The sequence below is a fragment of the Corapipo altera genome, unplaced genomic scaffold (assembly GCF_003945725.1).
Source record: "Corapipo altera isolate COAL_440 unplaced genomic scaffold, ASM394572v1 61167, whole genome shotgun sequence".
NCBI classification, from domain to species: domain Eukaryota; kingdom Metazoa; phylum Chordata; class Aves; order Passeriformes; family Pipridae; genus Corapipo; species Corapipo altera.
In genome coordinates, this window is record NW_020884949.1 from 2733623 (window position 1) to 2754749 (window position 21127).

The 21127-nt window shown below is 36.7% G+C and overlaps 1 protein-coding gene across 5 annotated transcripts in view; it reads left to right on the plus strand.

The window, feature by feature from the left end:
- Positions 1–512: 512 nt before the first annotated feature.
- FAM172A (family with sequence similarity 172 member A) overlaps positions 513–21127 on the plus strand; it is a 267049-nt gene continuing 246434 nt past the window's right edge. For 3 of the 5 annotated variants that reach the window (XM_027662902.1, XM_027662901.1, XM_027662905.1), the window contains exons 1-5: positions 513–586; positions 1164–1258; positions 13624–13746; positions 16977–17078; positions 19643–19743. In XM_027662902.1, the coding sequence (XP_027518703.1) occupies positions 1165–1258; positions 13624–13746; positions 16977–17078; positions 19643–19743 (420 nt within the window). In that variant the 5' untranslated portion in view covers positions 513–586; position 1164. Of the gene's footprint in view, positions 587–1163; positions 1259–11746; positions 11771–13623; positions 13747–16976; positions 17079–19642; positions 19744–21127 lie in introns of those variants that run through there. The other 2 variants (XM_027662904.1, XM_027662903.1) reach the window with 2 other exon arrangements.

The window sequence follows — 21127 nt, forward strand, 5'->3', positions numbered from 1 at the left end:
GAACAGACCAAGAAAGATGTGGAAGCAGTCTCCGAGTGTGGGAAGAGATGTTACAGAGTGAAAGGGCATAAACTTTGTATTGTGTTGGAAAGTAAAGGACTGTGGCAGAACTTCTGGGAAGGGTAGTTTGACATTGGATTTGATTTCTCTTTATGGCCAAAATACTCATAATGGCAACCAGGGTTGTTTTGTTGTCAGTAATACTGGGGGATGTGGTTTCTCTGTGGTTGCTGGAGAGAGTGCTCTAATGGGTTCCCTTGCACAGAGAGGAGAACATCAGCTTTGATGTGGGAGTCTTCCCCTTCCTTGCCTTCCATTCCTCAGGGCTGTCAACTGCAACGGGGGGAAGCTGAGCAAAAGGCAGGAGGTCTGACAGTGTGGGTGTCCACTAGGACACTAAATGAGGTTCAGGGGTCAATTTTGCTAATAAATTGCATTTATCTTTAGGAAGGTTGTGAAGTATTCATCATGGGTTGTTTTTTTGTTGGTTTTTTTTTTTTTTTTTTTTTAAGAATTTAGCCAAGACCACACTGGACAGAAACTTAGATATAGATGACACTACCTTGGAGAAGTAGGAGCGAGTAAGGTAACCTGTTTCCTCTTTATCTTCTCCACATTGGTTTTTATGAGACTAGAGTTTGGTGCACAAGTGATATTGATATTTTTTGATACCTGTTGATTTGGCATTGTTTTAGTATTGTGTTTTTGCATAAGGAAGACCGCATATTAAGTGTATGCTATCATGTATGGAAACATATTATATAAGATTTTATTCATCTGCAGGGGGATTTTAACCAGCTTGAAGGTGTTTAAGTATGCTCAAAATTTTGAGTAGTTGTCAATAGAATGAGTAATATCACGTGTTGTCAACCTTCACAAATTTGTCATGGCTGTGGCCCTGATGGTTTTGACAGTTTCATGATGATAAATTTTGGCTGTTTCATGCAAATTGAATCAGAAAGGAATTCCTAAGAACACAAAACTGAAACCCCTGAGACCATGAGCTCTTAATTCTTGCTCAACCACACACTGCTCATAATGATTTCTCACATCTTGTGTTATAAGCTGTTCATTGCTATTGTGGGAGGTAACTAATGTGTAAATATATACACATACACTTTCTGCATATTCATTTGTTGTGTACGTTTGATTTATCTTCACAGAATGACGGGGTGGTTGAGATTGGCAGGGACCTCTAGAAGTGTCCAACACCAGTGCTCAATATTACCTACAACAGATTACTTTGTGGCAACGTTCAGTAAGTTTTGAGTATCTCCAAGGACAGAGACTGTATCCTCTCTGGGACCTGTTCCAGTGTTTGACCCCCCTCTTGGAGTAAGGAAGTTTTTCCTTAAGTTCAGATGTCCAGTTTGTGCCTGTTGTATGTTATCTTATCATTGGACAGAAATAGGAAGACTGGCTCAATGTCTTTCTTCCCCTCAGGCATTTAATATAATGATAAGACTCCTACCACCATACCCTGAGTCTGCATGATCAATAGTCCCAGCTCTCTCAACCTCTGCTCAAATGTCAGATGCTCCAAGCCCTTAAATGTCTTTGCAGCCTTTTGCTGGTCTCGCCCCAGTGTGTCTGTGTTGTATGGGGGAGTCTGGAACTAGCACAGCATTTCAGATGTGTTTCAGCAGTGCAGAGTAGAGAAGGATCGTGCCCCTCAATCTGCAGGCAATACCTTTCCTAAAGCAGCCTAGGATGTAGTTGAAAGGATCTTCTTCACTGATTCCACTATATTAGATATATAGTCTGGGAAATGTTTCCTGCTTTGTTCTAAATTCTGGATTTTTCCATTTCCAAGCTATATTAGCTTGATACAATATTAATTATATTTTGTGACATTTCAGAAACAGTAATAGAAAAGGTATATTCATTGGAATGGAGATATTTGCTTCAACTGATTCTTGCTAGATTAAAGGAGTATTTTGAGGCTGAGTAATTTTTAGGTATCAATTTAATTTGGTATTTGCTTTCCATTTCTTTTAGTAGCTTCCTTATTCTCATAGTAGTTAAAAAAACCAACTGGTTCAGACATATTTTACCAGAAATTTAAAAGCGGTATTTCTCTGCTGTAGTAGTCTTGATTTTAAAGCACTTGAGTCCTAATTTCAAATAACTTTCCATGTTGAGTTCATGCTGCTTAAGATTTTGGGTTCTTTTAGTTTTGTCTCCAAGGACAGTGTTCTATCTCCTGTCCTTTTCCCATTATTTTATTTTTTTAGGTCTTTTCAGATTTTTTGTGCCACCTTCCAAATTTGTACAAAGTCTGCTAAACTTCATTTATGTCAAGGAAGCATATATTTTGTCTAGCACTGCTGATCTTTTACTAACAAGGTTTGGATTTTTGTTGTTGTTTTGTGTGGGTTTTTTGTTTTGTTTTGTTTTTTTGTGAAATTACTTTCCATCTGCTTTCAGCCTTCATATGTACAATAGAACTTAGTAACAAAACATGGTGAGTCTGAACGTTTTGGTTTATCTAAGACTTTTTTTCTATTCCTTTTTTGTCCTTCTCCAACACTAAAGGTTTTTGCTATTTCAAATTATGTCACATCTTTAAGCTCCTGAAACTGAAATGTTTCTTCTGCTTTTATCTGGGAGTAGGTTAAAAATGTAAAGAATTGGAGGACTGGCTACATTATTGTGTAGATGCTTGCAACGTTTTTTTTGCTTGTTGTAACTGGTTTTGGTAGTTGATATAGTACTTTTCTTTGCACATTCATTTTGTCCTGTGTTTATACTGCTTATGTGGCACTATAATGCTCAGTACAGCATTCATTTAATTACAGAGAAAAAGAATTCTCGTATACACAATAATACTTCAGAGATGGTATTATAGTGCATATTTTGCTGAAAATTGTCAGTTTTGTGAGAAAATGTTTGTATCGCCTGTAAGGTGTTTTTCAGGAGTCTGTTACCCTGAGTGGGGCTGATACTGGTTCATATTTTTCCCATGCAGTACGCTGTATAATGTATCCCTTCTTTTCTTGTAGTAATTTTTGTCTTGGGAAGCAATATGATCAGCTGCTGTAGAGGTTGTCATAAAGTAAGAATGTTAAGATAGACAATCCGTAGTACATATGTATATTGTTTACATGACTTTTCATGGTTAAACATCTATCTGATCATAAGATGACATAAAGGTAAAATAATTCAGTGGATTATGTACCTTTTTCCTGCAATTACAGTTCATTTATCTATAAACTCTGTTGTAGCTGTTACTCGTTCTTAGCTACCACAATATTCAAATCAGTAAGTTGTTTTTAACAGCAAAGTTCTCTCCTAGAGGGCATCTAATCACAGTCTGAAGGATGTATGAAGAGTCCACCAGTTCCTGTGACTTAATGGTTAATCATCATTTTCTGAGAGTGATTATTTATAAACATTAACCCAAAGAATGATAAAAAGGGGCTTTAAGGGGAGTCCTTTTTTTACTCATTTGAAATAATATTTGGAATGATAAGTCAAGTCCTAGAAAATGAGAAAATTGCTGATGATGTCTCAGTACAAGAGAGTGATTCAATCCCAACAATAACAGCTTACAGAAGAAAGAGATAGGGCTTAACTGTGGTATCTACATAAGGGAAATACAGAGTCAAAACTTAACATACAAAAGTGTAGTAATAGCTAATAACCAGTGACTGAAGCCAAAGTAGTTCAAACTGGACATAAAGTACAAAGGGCAGTGACTAACCTTTAAGGCTGTCACAGCAAGTGATGGACTCTTTAGCTCTTAATAACTTGAATTTCTGTAAGAACTGTTGAGGTTAAACACAAGTTAGTGGTCTTAGAGGTTGGAAGCTGAAGGAAATAAAAGACCTCTGTTTAAGAGGACGTAATTCTGATTTTGTGAGCCTGTCTGCCCTGAAATGTTGAACCTTCCAAGGAAAAATCAGGAATTTACAGTGGGTGGTTGTTGTTGTTGTTGTTGTTGTTGTTGTTGTTGTTGTTGTTGTTGTTGTTGTTGTTGTTTTTTGGGGTTTTTTTGTTTGTTTGTTTTGTTTTGTTTTTTGTTAAACTAGGTTGCATCTCCAGTCTCCTCCTCTTCCTGCTTTTATCTGTACCTTTGAGTTTAGTGTTAGTTGGCTGATCTCTTCTCATCACACATTCTGCACCTACAAAAATTTAAGACAATTCTCTTCTTTAGTAGGGATTCATTCAAACTGGTAGGAAATTCGATATTTTCAACAAAATGGACAAAGAATTTTACAAGGTTGGTTTAGAATGATTGAAGTTTCCTTAGCCCCCTGCCTTTGAGTGGTTACTGCTAGGACAGAGTGTTTAGGCTTGAGGCTAAACTAACCCCATAGAAACATCTGTTCAGCCTTGTTGAAGTAGTTCATGAAACAGGTAGAATTTAATTTTTTTCAAGGACTTTGCTTTAATAGCATGGCAGGTAAAAGCTGGAACTGCATATGGCAAAAGGCTTGAGAATAAAAAGAGAACAGTTGTTCCAGAGTTTTTTCTTATGGAGTTCAAATCACAGGTGCAAATTAAACTGCCAGATTCATTGTCATAGTTATCATCTGTATTTGTGCACAGTGGTAATCTGTCATGAAGGGTGGAAGACTAGGCCAGGAGGAAGTACCTAAGGCTTAACAAAGATATGTGTAAAGTTGTGCACTGACATGGTATCATTGCCAAACAGCAGCGCACACTGGGGTGTGCCTGGCGGGTTGTAGCTCTGCTGAAAAGGAGCTGGGGGTGCTGTTGGGTGGCAAGCTTAACAGTGCCAGCACTGTGTCCTTGTGGCAATGAAGGCAAACTGAGTCCTATTTTGTAAGAGCCTACCTAGGACAGTAGATCTGATTTGTCCCCTGATTTGAAGAGAGAGATTGAAAAATTGGAAAAGGTGTCCACCAGGATGATTTGTATGTTAGAAGGATGATCAGTATTTAGAGAACTAACATACAACTAACAATATCTGGAAAAAGGTTCAAGGAAGTTTGTATTGGAATCATAGAACTGTTTAGGTTAGACCTCTCAAGGTAATAGAGCTCAACTGCTAACCCAGCATTGCCAAGTCTACCTCTAAACCATGTTTCTAAATGCCACATCTACACATCCTTTAAATACCTCCAGGGATGGTGATTCCAACACTACCGTGGGCACTCTGTTCCAATGCTTGACAACCCTTTCAGTGAAGAAATTTTTCTGATATGCAATTTAAACCTCCCGTTGTGCAACCTGAGGTAATTTTCTCATGTTATTTGGGAGAAAAGACCAACCCCCACCCTGCTCATCATCATCATGACTGGGCTATGCGAACGAAGATTTGGGAAGGTCTCTACCCATGTTTGTCACAAGCGGGTTGGTGGCTGAAAAGGCCAGTACGAGACAGGCATGTCTGGTTGCAGAAGGCACAGCAGAAAGACTACTTAGGTGGTATATTCTGCAAGACACGATTCTTTCTGCATTGTCTTTTCTCCTCGAGAGTGATCCTGTGTGCGTTCTCAAAGGCATCAGCAGCGTTATAGATGGTGTGTCTCCAGGCCTCCCGATTGGAGGCCAGAGTAGACCAGTTATGATGATCAATATGGCCAAGGCTGAGATGTTGTTTCAGGGAGTCCCTGTATCTTCTCTTTGGGGCTCCTCTCTTGCGGCAACCGGTGGCAAGTTCACCATAAAGCAAGATCTTAGGGAGGCGGTGGTCCTTCATCCTGGAGATGTGTCCTACCCAACACAGCTGTGTTCTCAGCAACATGACCTCAATACTTGTGACTGCTGCTTGTTCTAGAACAGATGTATTGGTCACATAATCTGACCAGTGGATGTTTAGGATTGTACAGAGGCAGCGTTGATGGAGGCGTTCTAGGAGTCGCAGGTGGTGGCGGTAGATGACCCATGATTCGGATCCGTATAAGAGAGTAGACAGCACTATGGCTCTGTAAACACTGATCTTTGTACTTTTCTTCAGGTGTTTATTTAAAGCTTCATAAAAGAGTTTGGCAAAATAAACACCCACCCTGCTACAGACAGCAATAAGATCCCCCATGAGCCTTTTCTTCAAGCTAAGCACTCTCAGCTCCCTCAGCTAATCCTCATAAGACTTGTACTCCAGGCCCTTCACCAGCTTCATTACCTTTCTTTGGACATGCTCCAGCACCTCAAAGGAGAGAAGGCTTGGAGAAATTAAACATCCAGTACGTAGAAGGTAGCTATGAAGAAGAAGTTTTTTTCTCTTCAGAAGGATGCATAGTGACAGAAGAAATTTCATCTCAGTATTAGAAAAAGGAACTAAACATTGGAGTAAGTTCCTCAAAAGCATGCTGGAATCTTCCTCACTGAAGTATTGAAGGCTCATCTTGGCAGCACCTTAGCTTACCTGATGTAAGGCCTTGTTAAAACCTAATGAAATAGGATCCAAGGGGAGGTTGGAGACAAGGTAATTTCTAGAGCTCTTTTTCAGCCTAGGCTGGTGTGGTTAGAGCTGCTTGGCAGTGTTGGCTCTGGGCGGAGATAGCAAGGTTGTAGATTTGGCAGTAGCAAAACTGTGTGAAGCAGTGTGATTACAATTACTGGCAGGCACTTAATGGAATATTTTTATATAAATATTGGATTTTCAGTTTTTAAAGGGGAACCAGTAAGGAAAATGAAATTTACTTGTGTTACTTTTTTATCTTTGTTCTTTTTATTGTTTTGTAAAAGAAAAAATATCTACTTATGTGGAAAAAAAATTAAAAATGCAAGTGTGATGCAGTGAGAATTTTAATATCATGTTTATTTAAATACTGAGCTAAAATGAATAATATGTTTATATTATTCACATTGTTTTTATATATATATATATTATAATGTTGTACTGCTTTATGACGATGCAGTAGAAGCAAATCTATGGACTGCATGTGTTTCACAGGGCTATTTGCTTTGCTTGCCAGATAGCTGAAGTGAAGCAGTCCTCGGTTCAGCTGGCCAGATAGCAGGTTCTGCCTCAGGCAGAGGGCAGAGCAAAGACACTTGAGATAGTGTATTAGTAAAGCTGTGAGAAATTACAAAAATTGATGAAGCAGGTGTTCTACACCAAGAAAAGCTGTGGGCAGAGCTGTGAGGGGGATTTCTTGAGGCAGACATGACTGCAAAGAAGAGGTATGTATACTATGGGAATTTGGGGTATTTTAGTCTGATTCTGAAATAAGGTATCTAGATGATGAACTAGTAGCTCTGGATGCTCTTTTCAGTTGTGTGTGATTCAGTTTTTCATAGCATCCATCTGTTCTGTATATTTTTGTGTCATCTGCAGTTATCTGCATTAGATGCAGAGTAGTCAAGTGGGGTGGTGATATTTATTTGCATGTGCACATTCTGGAAGGTGTTGGAGGAAACAGGTGTGTTGTAGAGACTTGAGTGCACCTCTTACCTTTCTTTAGTCTCTTTTTGTGCACCTACTCAGCACGGAGTCTGAGTAGAATCAGAAATACCTTACTGTGTGTGAGGATCTGGGCTACAGACCTGGGTTTGCTACATTTCCAGCTGATATGTATGTGTTCTTTCCAGGAATCTTCAATTAAGCAGACAGTTCTCTCTCTCTCTCTCTCTCTCTCTCTCTCTCTCTCTCTCTCTCTCTCGACTCTCTGGAAAATTACTTTGGTGTTTCTCCTAAGAGAAGACTCTTTTAAATAGTCTTCTGTGTTCAGGGGCATTTTTCTCTCACAGCTGACTCAGGGGTTTGCTTAAGAGAAGATGATGTTAAAAAAAGAGTAGAAATTCTGTCTTTGTCCTGTAACTGCTTAATATGTACACAGATGAGGTTAGTGAGAATAGGTCTTTTCCACTCCATCTTTCAAGTCAAAATCCTATTGAAACCAGCCAGTCTATTGCAACCATCTTCATTTTATCCAAATCAAGTTTTCTTATAAACTGTCACGGGGAAATTTCACTTATGTTAAGAAGTAATATTGTACTAAGTCCTCGTGACTTATCCTTGTAACGTAGACTGACAGGAAAATCTGACTCTGTAATTAAAGAGCATTTCACACCAGTGTTTTCTGAATGATTTTATTGCTTCGACATTTCTTTTTGTGCTCGTTAGCTGAGATATAACACCATGCACTAATGGAAAGTAAATAGTCCACTGAATATAGCGCTATTACATGTTAGATGGGTTTTTCCTGAGGCTTCAATTGCAGGGTGTTAGTTCTCCATAAACATTAATTCCTTGTATTTTCCCTAGTATCTTCTGTTTATAAAGGATTCTTTTTGGCCTTTTAGAGGTGAAGGCATCTTGAAATAAATGTCCTGCTCTTCAGTGTACGTACATTGAGTGGTGAGATTGGGAAAGCTAGGGAATTTCTTCAGAGTTCTTAAAACAGGAATCCAGTGGTCCATAGTTCTGAGCATTGAAGGAAATCAGTTGAGCTGAATGCCTAGCAAATGAGAAATACACAAAAAGAGGTTATCTGAAAACATTTTATTTTTTAGGGGTTGGGTAATATTCACCTGCAAATTCCTTCTTTGAACAGAATTCTCTGGGCAGCATTCTCCTGCTTTCATTGCAGGATGTCTTTTTGTGTCCCCGGAGTTGATGGCCTGATTCATTAGATAACTATCCATCTGCCTCAGCAGAAGTAGGGTCCTCCATACATATTTAAGAAAGTATTGTATTATGTGTTGTTATGGATTAGCCAATGTAGGCAGTCAGGTCCTTCCCGCAGCCACTTACCTCACTCTCCACACAGTGGGATTGGAGAAAGAACTAGAGGGTAAAAGTGAGAAAGCTTGTGGGTTGAGATAAAGACAGCTTTATAAGAAAAGCAAAAGCTGTGCACACAAGCAAAGCAAAATAAGGAATTGCAGATATTCAGCCCTCTCCATGAAAGCACAGCTTCATCATGTGTAATGGCAACTTGGGAAGACAAAACCCACCAATTTGCATGTCCTCCGTTTCTTCTTTTCCAAGTTTTTATTGCTTTGTGTGATGTCATATAGTTCAGCTGTCCTGGATGTGTCCCTTCCCACCTTCTTGTGCTTCCCCAGCCTGCTGGCTGGCAGGGCAGTATGTGAAACACAAAAAGCCTTGATGCTGTGTGAATGCTGTTCAGCAGTGTTACTGATGCTGTTTTCAGTACAAATCCAAACCTTAGCCCCATACAAGCTACTATGAAGAAAACTAACTCTATCCCAGAGAAGAACAGCAGGAATATTCAAACCTGTAGCTACTGCGGAAGAATTCTTGATGACCATTTTGAACCTTGTATTTGGTTGATATGTCATATTTCAAATTTCACAGAGGCTGTGTTGAGGTTCTGCTGCCTCTTTTTCTATTATTTTGACATTTTTATTTGCTTGTGTATACGTGAGTGGGTTTATGAAGGTCATTTCCAACATTTCAAGGAAATTAAACTGAAACAATTAAAATTTCACTGTGTGGAATTGTGTTGACTCTGCCTTATAATAACTGTAAATAACTGAGTTGCTGGCACATATCGCTAATGCATATAACTCCTCTGCTATTTGAACTTTTGGGGTAAATAACATTGGAAGGTAGTTGCTGTGTAAATAAAACAACCTTTAGTGTAGACTGCAGTCATGTACTTTATCAACCACTTCCACCACCATTTAGTAGAATGCAAAGATCTAGCAAGATATGGGAACTTTGGGATCGTGTCCAGTTTCTGTGTATTCCAAGTGGTTACAGATCATGCTCTTCTAGCATTTATTATTCCCCTCCTGTGCATCTTCCCTCTGCCTTTTGCAGCTGTACTGAGCATGGTCTAGGCAATTAGGTAAATTTTCTGGAAATTCTGATGAGTCTTACTTAGTAAGTCTATATTAAATGTGTGAGAAAAGCCATTTTAACTTCAGCAGATCTGGGCGGGCGTTAAGGGTAACGGCAAGAGGCACACACGCTGCTAAGCTGGTCCTCTGATCCTATATTTCTGATCTCTGCAACATGGAAATGCTATAGCTGCTCATTAACATCAGAATTGAGCACAAGGTACTGTCTCTGAACCTTCTTTTTATAAAAGAGTTAGACATTTTAGCTGAACCTTTTCAAAACAATTTAGTCTAAAGCAGACTGGTAATAATTGGCTTTTAGAGCTGAAGTTCAGCAAACCTATAAGCACTTGAAAATACAACCTTTTAAGTGAGAGAAAACCTTAATTGACACAGTTGTTACTGGTGCCATCTGTAGTGCCCTAAAAGCAGGAAAAGATAAAATTTAATTAGAAAATACTGCTAAGATTAAATTATGGTTTTTTACTCTGTTGAACCAATACAGAGAAGGGACATCTCTTTGAAGAAAACCTGGGTCTTAGTCATCAGGCACATTGCACAAATCTAACCCATAATTGTTCCTAGCTTGCTTGGATTGTCAGTTTACAAAGAGCAAGACTCTTAATTCAGCTGTGTTCTAATAAAGCAGTGCAATACAAAGAAGCATTCCAATAACACTTCTTCAGATTGTATCCAGATAAGCTTGAAAGACTTGTGCTGTTTGAAAATACTTGTGTGCTTTCTTTTTATGGTGCACTCTTGGTGGTGTTAGCATTACAGTTATTTATGGCCTTTATTTGGAACATTGGTAATATTGACCTAATTTCAGATAATGCTAATTTAGAGCAAAATCATATACTACATTTTTTATTACATTTCTGTCTGCATTTGTATAATGAAGAATAATTGAAGTGTGTTGAAATCTGTGTATGCATGGCATATATATGGTATATGATATGGTGTCTAGTTGGATTTGAAAAATAGGACTGTTATACCATCACAAGTTCTGTTCTATTATCAATTTACAGGCAAGAACATGAAATATATGTGTATATTCCCTTATGTGTGCAAAAGTGTTGTGTTTAGTTATTGATGGGAAGAGGGGCTTTTTTTTTTAAATTAATTTAATGACCATTTATTTGTGAATCCACCGCTTTTGTAGTTGCATAAATAAGGATATAATGAAAGTACAGCCTTGTTCTCTCATGTGAAACCATGAAACCAGAATATTTCTGCTGTCAAATAATTTTAAATATTCTTGGGGACAGAGTTAAAGAGGTACAGAATATGTATAAGATGGTTTTTATAAGCAAGTTATATACAAATAAATATACATGAACTTATTTACTGTAAGTATTTCTTCAGGTGAAATAGTAATTTGTGTTTTAGGAAGTATGCTTGCTATGTGTAGCTAATGCAAAATAAATCACACAAAGATGTTTTTAAAAGAATTATCTAAGTAATTGTACAGAATAACACATTTAAAGTCAGTATTTATTATAAGAAACTTGATGATGGAATTTGGGAATTACGCAGAATGGTCAATATATGCAGTTGAAGATCACTGGGGGTAGAAATTGATGCCTAGAATAAACTACAGTTCCTGCATTTGCCTATATGCAGCCATTCAGAGAGCTTTATGATTTTCCCACTGTTAGTTTTTGTACCGTCAGACTATAGAGGATTTGGCACCTCTCTGTCAAAGAATAAAATTCCAACCCTCTCATCTAATTTCTTCTGTTTGTCATTTAAACAAATATCAGTGAGGGATTAAAAAAACCACTGTGTTCACAGAAACTATGCATAACATACTGTATGCTAATTCCATCCTCATTATGATACTAAGTAACAGTTTTTTTACTTTGTCAAAAAGAACTGTAAATTCTCCCTCTCAAAGCTAAAATCAGCTGTTCAGTTATCTACTCAGTGGCAGAGTCTTCCTCTGTTAAAGGAAGAAGAAGGGTATCATGGTAGAGACAAGAATGCCAAGGATTCCTGGTCTCTGCGTTGATTTATCTGATTAGGGAATGGAGTCTAATTTTCCAAGGTAAATCTGTTCAGATAGATTTTGTGTTTCTTCCTTTGGGTAACATCAAATCTTTGAGCACCTGTATGTATTTTAACTGCATTAAGTTACGTATACCAAATAATGAATTTTCAAATGTTGTGTAGGGAGAACCACACAATTTCTATTACTAGAATAATTGTAATCTAGACTGTCACAAAACACTGTCAGTGTCATTTCCTAGCACTTCTAGTAATTTTAACTGAAATCAGTTTCTTTTCTGTATGATTTACTGGAACGTACAGGGGTTTGTGCTGCAAATGTACAAACACGATGGACATGATTTTGTATTTGGTAATCTTTTGTCAGTGGACTGTTTGGAAGCATCTGAGAATAGTGTTCAATACCATCCACTGTGAATTAACATTCGAGTCATTTTAATATTTATATTGACAACATTGTATGTTAGAAAATGTGCAATAAAATCTCAGTGGTTTTGCTGTTATTTTTGTGATTGCCTTTGTAATGAGCGCTAACATGATTAAAACCTTAGCCAAAAGATGAACATTTTAACTAAATCATGTTAAGTGCTGTCATAATTTGCAAAGTACACAGTCTAAACAGGCCTTTCCTTATAGAGTTGTGTCTTTAAAAGGCTTTAGTAATATACTGCCATTTCCCATCAGCCTAGTCTGAACAGCCTTCTACAAAGGAAGATGTCAAAGTCTGCCATAGTTCTAACTTGTAAAATCAGTTGACTATTGGACTTTCTAGGCCCCCAAGTTTAAAAAAAACCCAAACCAAAAGAACTCTCAAATCGTCTCCTTAGTTAATATATATCACCCTCTTAAATTGCTATATTATTCCTTAATCTACAATAAAGTTTTTAATGTAACAGGTTTTCTCTAAAGATGGTAGAAAAATAGTCTTTATTATGCTAAATTTATTTTTTTTTCTACTCTCCTTACAGTGAACTGCTGTTACTTTAAAGACACCATTTTGGGGTTCTTTCTTACAGGTATTAGGAAGCCAGTAGCAGAGTTGGTGAATGCTACTACTCTTTTTTTTGGCAAATTGCTGCAGAGATAGAGTTCATGCAAGCTAATCTATGAAAAGAATATGGGGAAGAAGAATAAAACAAATTGGTAATGACTGACAGATAAAGAACCAAAAAAAAGATGAAGGGAAAAAGAATTCAGTGCACAGAGGTCTTTTTATTGAGAAGGGAAAAGCAGTAATTATGATGTGGTAGTTCACTCCCTTGGTGTCAGTTTCGAGATGAAAGAGACTATGGATTTGAATGTCTGGGTTGCCCTCTGTGTGACAGGAGAAATTTAGAATCAGATTTTGTATGTAAATTCTTATCTTGAATACACTTAAGTTTGTTCTATAGCTCTATACATTTCAATCCTGATTTTCGATACCAATACCAATGAAGTATTGTAGAAATTGCAGTGGTTTAAAACTGTGTGCTTCATCTAGTTTTACTAAAACAAAACCATATAGTACAGTAAGAACATCAAAGTGGAGTTAATTGATGAAGAAAATCTGTAAAGATTGTGAAAGTTCTATTGATTATGTTTTGGTTTTTCTTGTATCTTCTGCTTTGGACTTAAAAGTGTTGTGCTTCTCTAGAGACTTCTCCTTCATTGACGCTACATTAGAATCACAAAGAAAGATATATTGATTAGGTAGAAGTACCTTTAGGATTAGGGAGAGGTTATCGTTCATTCTTGTGAACTTGAATCTTTGACCAAACCTGGGGTTTATAATACTCTGACAGATTTTTGCTTTCAGAGCAAATTCTGGGGGTTTTTGTGGTGTAAACAGTAGAGGATGAGATCTGTTAAAGGAGCACTCAGTAAATTTAATATCCAAATCTTGTTCTTTTTCAGATTGTCCTTTGAGGATTAACTGCATTTACTTCAGTATTTTAAGTCTGTTGACAGTTTGGGTAGTGATGGCTCAGCTCCAGCAAGGAGGCCCGGATGAAAAAGAGAAGACCACTGCATTAAAGGGTATGAATCTCTTTTTTACATATATTGACATTTCAGAAATGATTATTAAGGAAAGGAAAATAATTTGTTATAGATATGGGTTACAGCTTGGGAATTACAGTACTGGAAGAGACTATTAGTCCACGTGTGCTAATGCTTATCGTCTAATGGTATGTCCATTATCAGTATTTTCATAAGATGATATAAAATATAATTGTAAGGAGTTAACAGAATACAATATCCATTAATTTTTTAAATTTACATGATTATCCTTTGAGAAAGTTGTCTGGTGCTTTTGTGTTCTTAGGTTTTGGGAGTTTTCATTTAATTTATATGACGCTTTTGTTTTATAGTTATACAATCATATTACAGCTTTTAAAAGTCTCTTGGACTGGAATGTTAACAGCAAAAAGGTTCTCAGGACATTGATTTCCATATTGGTTTTATACACTTCCCTTTGTATTTTATGTTTTAAAAAATAAATGGACCTAAGTGACTTAGGGGAAAAAAAACTTACATAAATGATAATTTAAATAGTGGTTTTCGATTTCGGAAGTACCATGGAGTTGGTTAGACCTTCAAGTAAGCTAACCAAACATTGAGTTTGAAGTGCTTACATCACACATTCGGACTCTAAATCATCTTTCAAAGGAGAAAAAAGAATATAGTTTGCAACTCTAGTGTTCATCCTGGATTTCTGCCAAAGCATTATTAGAAATTTATATTCTGTGTGATGATAAATGATGTTTCTTCACTTGCTGCGTTTTTATGAAATGTTTGATGAAAACCTATGTAGAACTTTTATAAAACCTTGTACTAATTCGGTCAGATTAGTATATTTCGAGGAAGTTATAGTTCATGTTTGAAAAAGTAAAACTCCCATTTTATACTTGTCATTGATTTGATCTTCATTAAGGATTAGTGTAATTGATGTGATCCAGTGATCTCCCATTGAGCTGTGAAGGTCTCCTGCAGATCACTCAATTTTCAGCTCTGTTGAACTGTCTCAAATTGAGTTGTAAAGTCTAAGATCTTAAGTGAGAGTGGTGGATCAGATCTTGAAAGTATCTCGAAGTTGTTAGAACACTTTAGCTAATTGAAAAGTTGCATAGGAAGAAAGTGACTGTGTCAGTGGTTGCAGGACAGACCAAGTGCAGTCTTCCTCAGTGACTCTGATGGAAGCTGTAAATCATGACAAGCTGTGCATACTGCAGATAAGCTTTCATATACTATTGTCCTTGCTACTCAGGAGATGGCTATTTTATTATATAGTAAGTGACACTTCTGTGTAAACACATTTCCAAATAAAGTCACAGTAAGAAGACATGAAAACTTCAGTGAAACTAAATTCTAGGGGTGTGGTGTGACAGGATTCTCTTCACCAAGGAGAGAAAGTCTATTTGCTGCCTTGATACTGTGAAAGTACAGAAGAAGAAAGGACATGCTTTTTACATCCTGTTGTGAAAGACTTCTTTGACAAAATTATTTTCTTTCTCCTATCATTTGGTTGAGAACCAAAGCAGTTCCCCCACAGAACTTTCAAAGGACAATGCATGAGAACAAACATATGATTGCTTATGTAAATTGAATTTCATGGGACTTACTGTTAAATAGATGTGATGTAAAAGTGAGCTATGGTGGAGATAGACAGATTTAGAAATCATGCAGTCAACATCTGATGTTATATGGACATTTAGATACCACAGAGATGCTCAGACAGCATAATATTTTTTGGAGAGATGTTGAATTCCAGCGGCCATACCAGATGGCCTTTGGTCCTCCAGCTTTGCCCACTGAAATCACTTGCAGAAGAAAGAGCTGGAGATAATCATATGGACACTGGAATGACTGTTAGGTGAACTGGAAGAGTTATAAAAAGAGAAGGTCAAGGAACTTCAAGAATATCGAAGACAATTTTCAGTACACTTCAAACATTTTGAACAATAGAAATTTCAAAGGGCTGAAGGTATTAATATTAAGCTTAGATAATGTGGGTAACCTACGAACAATAAGACTAAGCAAAAATAATGGTGCTAACCTACAAAAATAATTATTTTAATTAATGAAAGGGTGGAAACAGTTAATGCCAAACCAAACTTAAAGAAAATGAACCTTTTCAAACTGTTTTCTTTTCTTTGAACTACAGCTTTGGATGGTAAAGATAATAACTCAGTATACTTGAAATACTTAATGCATTTTCTTGGTAATACACGGTATCTTGATTTATGAAACAGTAATGGTTCAAAGCCAGTGTAGCACTCCTGAACAGAATGTGTGTGGTCTTCAAATTCATCTACGGGGAAGTAGGAAACTATATTTTGGTGGGATCCTGCAGAATTGTTTCTTAATGATTTTTTGATTATTGATCAGAAAGTCAGGTAGGGTAGCGCTGGGCTGTGTGGGTGATAAGCAGTGAGGAGAGATGATTGTACACTATTATGTGTGTATGCAGTAATTGCTTGGTAGTGACATGAGCAAAACATGTCCTACTATGCTTACCTGTGATTAAATGAAAATCCTTAATTCTAGGGTAAAGAATGTAGATTATGATTACTTTAGTGTTCTTGCATTAGTGACTGCAGGCTGAACTAGATTATACAATCCTGATCTGAAAAGGATGTGTATGTCATGGCTTACAATGACATGGATGAGAGTTTTCTCTGCCTTGAGAGCTATTTAAGGAGGGTGGTTGAGAGAAGTATTCAGATATAATAGTCTATTTGGGTATCAGAGGAAGGGATAAGAACTGGTATGGTCACACAGCTGGTAAATGCCCATGAGATGGTGTACATCAGATAATCTGACCTCCTCAAGAAGGCAAACAGAACTGTATCAATGGTTTCATATTAAAGCTAGATAAGTTTAGGTTAAAACATAAATGAGGTATGATTTTATGATTATATGGGTTTATGAATTTATGTACATGCATACCAGAGATTTCTAACGTTGAGGTAATGAATCATTGAAACAAATCACTATATCTTTGGTGACTTTTATGTCTCTAAACATTTTTGATCAACATCAGAAATAGATAGGTGGGTAAATAAATAAATAAATAAATAATGACATATACTGCCAATGAGGTTCAGCTTCTGAATCGGGAGCAGGATTTCCCATATCAGTGTCCTATGTTAAGTAATATTGGAATATTGTTCTGCCCTTCTACAAATCTGAAGAAACACATTTTGTCAGTGTTGATAGTGAAACAAAAGAAGCATAGCATGCATTATATAATTTTTTTCCTTTTTTAGATTTATTGTCTAGAATAGACTTGGATGAACTGATGAAAAAAGATGAGCCACCACTTGAATTTCCTGATACTCTGGAAGGATTTGAGTACATTTTTAATGAAAGTAAGTCATATATACTTTGTAAAGATTATACTTAGAATAATGTTGAGAGGTTATCAGAACTTGAATTTTACCTTATAAGTCTCTATTAGAATTTCACACTTTTCTGTTAAGAATAAAATTTTAAACTTTAGGTCTGATAGACTTGTAAATCTAGCTAAGTACTAAATTTTTATTTCATAAAATTATCACAAAAATCCATCATTTTATACAGTGTTGTAGATTTGTACTGTACCTACTTTATGACTTTCTGTATTCTGTTACAGAAGTGTTGATACAAAAATTCTGAAAGTAATTCACATAGCATCAGCATTTAAAAAGCAAAATTAAAGAATGGTCACTCATTTAAGAAATGTTTTATTTATTTTTATGGATACGAAGTTGTTATTAAGACAATAATTTGTCCTGGCTATTTCATTAATATCAATAGAAAAATGCCTACTTATATTGATGGAAGGATGGACTGTCTCTTCTGGTGTGGTCATGATTTTGCATTGCAGCCAAGTGTGTGATGATTACAAGTACTTCCAGCTAGCTCAATCTGTGTGTTAAATGAATTACTAGTGTTTATAATTTCCAGTGTACGCATTTTAAAATCCTAAGCTAAAGTAAAACTAGACTCCGGAAAATGGCTCTTTCAAGATTGTTTAAAACCCGTAGGACAAGTGGGAATGTTTACAATTCTACTTCTTTTCAGTGCCTGTTCTGTGAACAGAGGAACTTTAGTTTCTAAATCTGCCTTACATCTTCCACTTTCAAAGAAAAAAAAAAAGCGCTTTCCTTTAAATGATAGTCATTTATGCAACACTTAGCTTTTTAATACCCTGATGGCTTTCACAGGAGCGTACTTAGAGACTAAAAGTGTCATGAAAGTGATGCTCTTTCTTTGATGGAAGAGGTTCAGCTCTGTCACTTTTCAGCTCCTTATTTTTAGATCTGCACAGTGTCTACTGTCTTTCTTACTGACTTCAGAATTAGTGGTTCATATGTGGTTCATAAAGAGGGATGAAATTTGAATTTTGGGGAATGAATTATGTTACTGAATGTTTCATCACTAACCTCACAGCCTGAGTGATTTCCATAGAATAGAGGAAAACCTGTTATATATGCTACAGGTCAGCAAAGGTCTTAATTTTGCCTTTATACGTTTAATTCAAATATTCAGTCATGTACTCTTATGTCATAATCATGCTTCTTTTTATGATGGAAAAGTACAGAAGATTTTTATCAGATTATTTAAATCTGAAGAAGACCAGGGTTCCAGAAAGCCAAAGAAAAAATATCCCAGATAGTTGTTCCACTTTATTTGCTGAGAGAGGCAATTCATGTACTATTGAATGGCGTATTTGAAGAGTAACTAACTGAGAAGGAACAGCTGAAAGTAAAGTTATGATGAAAATATGAGAAGAAGGATATTTGGACCTGACACAGGGACAGGAAGCTGTGAAGAAATACTTACTCGGTGTCTAGTATGTGAGGTAAAGCAGATCTGGGAAAAAAGTTAGATCAGCAGATAAGCATAACTATTATACATATCAGATCTTAAATATTTTACTCAAAACATCAAAATCAAAGTGTAAACGTTCTGAAAGGATGTGAACTAAGCAACTTTTCTCTATTCAAGAGGAAACATTACTGAGAAACCTTAGCTTCATCTTGCAGACATTTCAGTGTTCAAAGGAGTTTACTTTTACCTATCCCTGTTTTTAATATTTCTCTGATGAACTGCAATTTTATTATGATCTGAGATAATAATCTGTGTTTTGTCTGATAAGGTGAAACATTACGGGTAAGATCTCTCTTTTCCTCAGTTTGCTGCCTCATGGTTGCCTTTTCATTGTTGTTTTAACACAGTCTATGTCTTCATCAGTGGTTGTGTGAGCTATTAACTTTGACTATAAAAAAGACCAACTCTGGGAAGTTACACTGGAATGTAAGAATAGCATGGGGTTTTGCTCTGATCAAGCACTCTGCTTCATTCTGCTGTTGTAGTCTCAGTGTACCCTGAATCTAGAAGCTCTTACTTGATTTCACTGTGCCTAGGAGTTGTTTACCCTAACTGTGGACATGTTTTTTCAGTTTACTTTAGAAAGTTGTCAAGCTTGAAAATAAACGTTTCCTTTACTTTCAACTTCCAGCCCTTTTGTAGTCAAATTTCTTCATAACGGAGTTGGTTTTGAAATAGTGTATTTGTAGCTACAATTTGATCACCTAATTAGTACTGCAGATCAAATATTAACTGCTAGTGTTTACATTTCACTGTTAATCCGTAGCAGTTGAGACATAAATATTTCTTGCAAAGCAGTTTTGCATTTGATATATGTGTGTCATTTCACTGTCATAATTTCTGTTTAGCTGTATCTAGCAATATATACCATACAAGGGAAATGCATTTTGTTTTTAGGATACAATTGTTTTCCTTCAAAAATCCTATAACCAAAAATGTGGAGAAATTCATAATAGCCCAGTTTTTAGATGTAGACTTCTTTTAAAATTTTCAGCAATGAAATGTGTCCTGCTTTTAATGAAGAAGTATACTAAATGTAATGATTTTGTTTCTTTTACAGAAGGACAATTAAGACACATAAAAACTGGGGAGCCATTCGTGTTTAATTATCGTGAAGATTTGCATAGATGGAACCAAAAGCGCTATGAAGCTCTTGGGGAGGTATATAATTTATATGTGTATGTATGTATGTGTGTGTGTGTGTATATGTATATATGTGTGTGTGTGTGTGTGTGTGTGTGTGCGTGTGCTGTGGGCTTTGTTTTTTTTCCCCTGCAGGAGTGATTCTTTTATGCTAATGAAGATTTAGTGAGGCTTCAGTCATTTAACAGAAGGTATTTCAGGATTATTGAATATTAATGCTTTAACAGTAATTTCTATTGTTTGTTATACAGCTTAATATGTGATTTAGACTACTTGGCTTCAGTATATCTTCAGAATAGAATATCATCTAGATTACATAAATTAGATAATATTATACAGTGCAGTATTTAACTTGAGTCCCCTCAAGGTGAAGAGCGGAGTACAAAACAGTGCATTTTACTTTCTAGGTGAAGATAAATGTGTAGGTTGATTTTCTCATGTTGCTAGGAGGTTCCAGGAACCACTAAATAGATTAAATAGATATCTAATGATTAATTGATTAAATATTTGTTGGTAAATTAGATATTTGAATGCTACTAGTATTTCCTGGCTTTTTAGAGGTGTAAAAGCAACTGACCATAGTTACTTTTCTATGTGAAATGTACTTTTTCAATGCTAAGCTTTTTGTATTGCTTTAGAAGACAGGGCACTGACTTGTTAAAAAAGGCAGCTAATCTCAGTGGATGCAGAACTGTGTGCTGAGATCTTTCTTGCACTGTCACAACCTCCCCGCCTTACAGAAAGAACAGTCTCATCACACTGACCTTGAGGTAATAATACTGCTTGTGTCTGTCATGGTTTGAGATAGCCCCAAAATCCTAATTCCCTAGCTCCATTCCCCCTCCCACATCTCAACCTAATGTGAGATGGGTTTTCCAGACAAAAACACACCAGACTCAGAATGGGGGAAAGAGAATATATTACAATGACTGTACAAATAAATACTATAACACATTATACACACGATCACAACTATCTCTACCATGACATATAGTATTTACAATGGATCAGATCTCTTCTCCCCTCCAAATAAAAGTCCAGGAGGGAAAGAAGGACAGATCCCTTCCAATCTCAAAGCAGGAATCTCTTCTAAGGCAGCAGGTCTCCCCATCTCATGCATGCAGCAGTAACTGGATTGTTGTAGCTGGATCTCTGTTCAATACACACAAGGGGGTCTCCAAGCCCCTCGGCTCTCCTTCCGTCCAAGCGAAGGCCTCACCTGTGGGCTGCCAGCAGGGACCAGACTCGCGTCACCACAGGTATATCACGAAATGCAGGGGCATCTTCGTGAAAGTCCCTTCCTCAGGGGATTCAAATTCCCCTTTGCAGAGCTCTGTGCTCTGTCTCAAGGCAGTGGGGGGCAAAGCCCTCCTCCACATTCCTCTCCGTCCCGGTCCAGCTT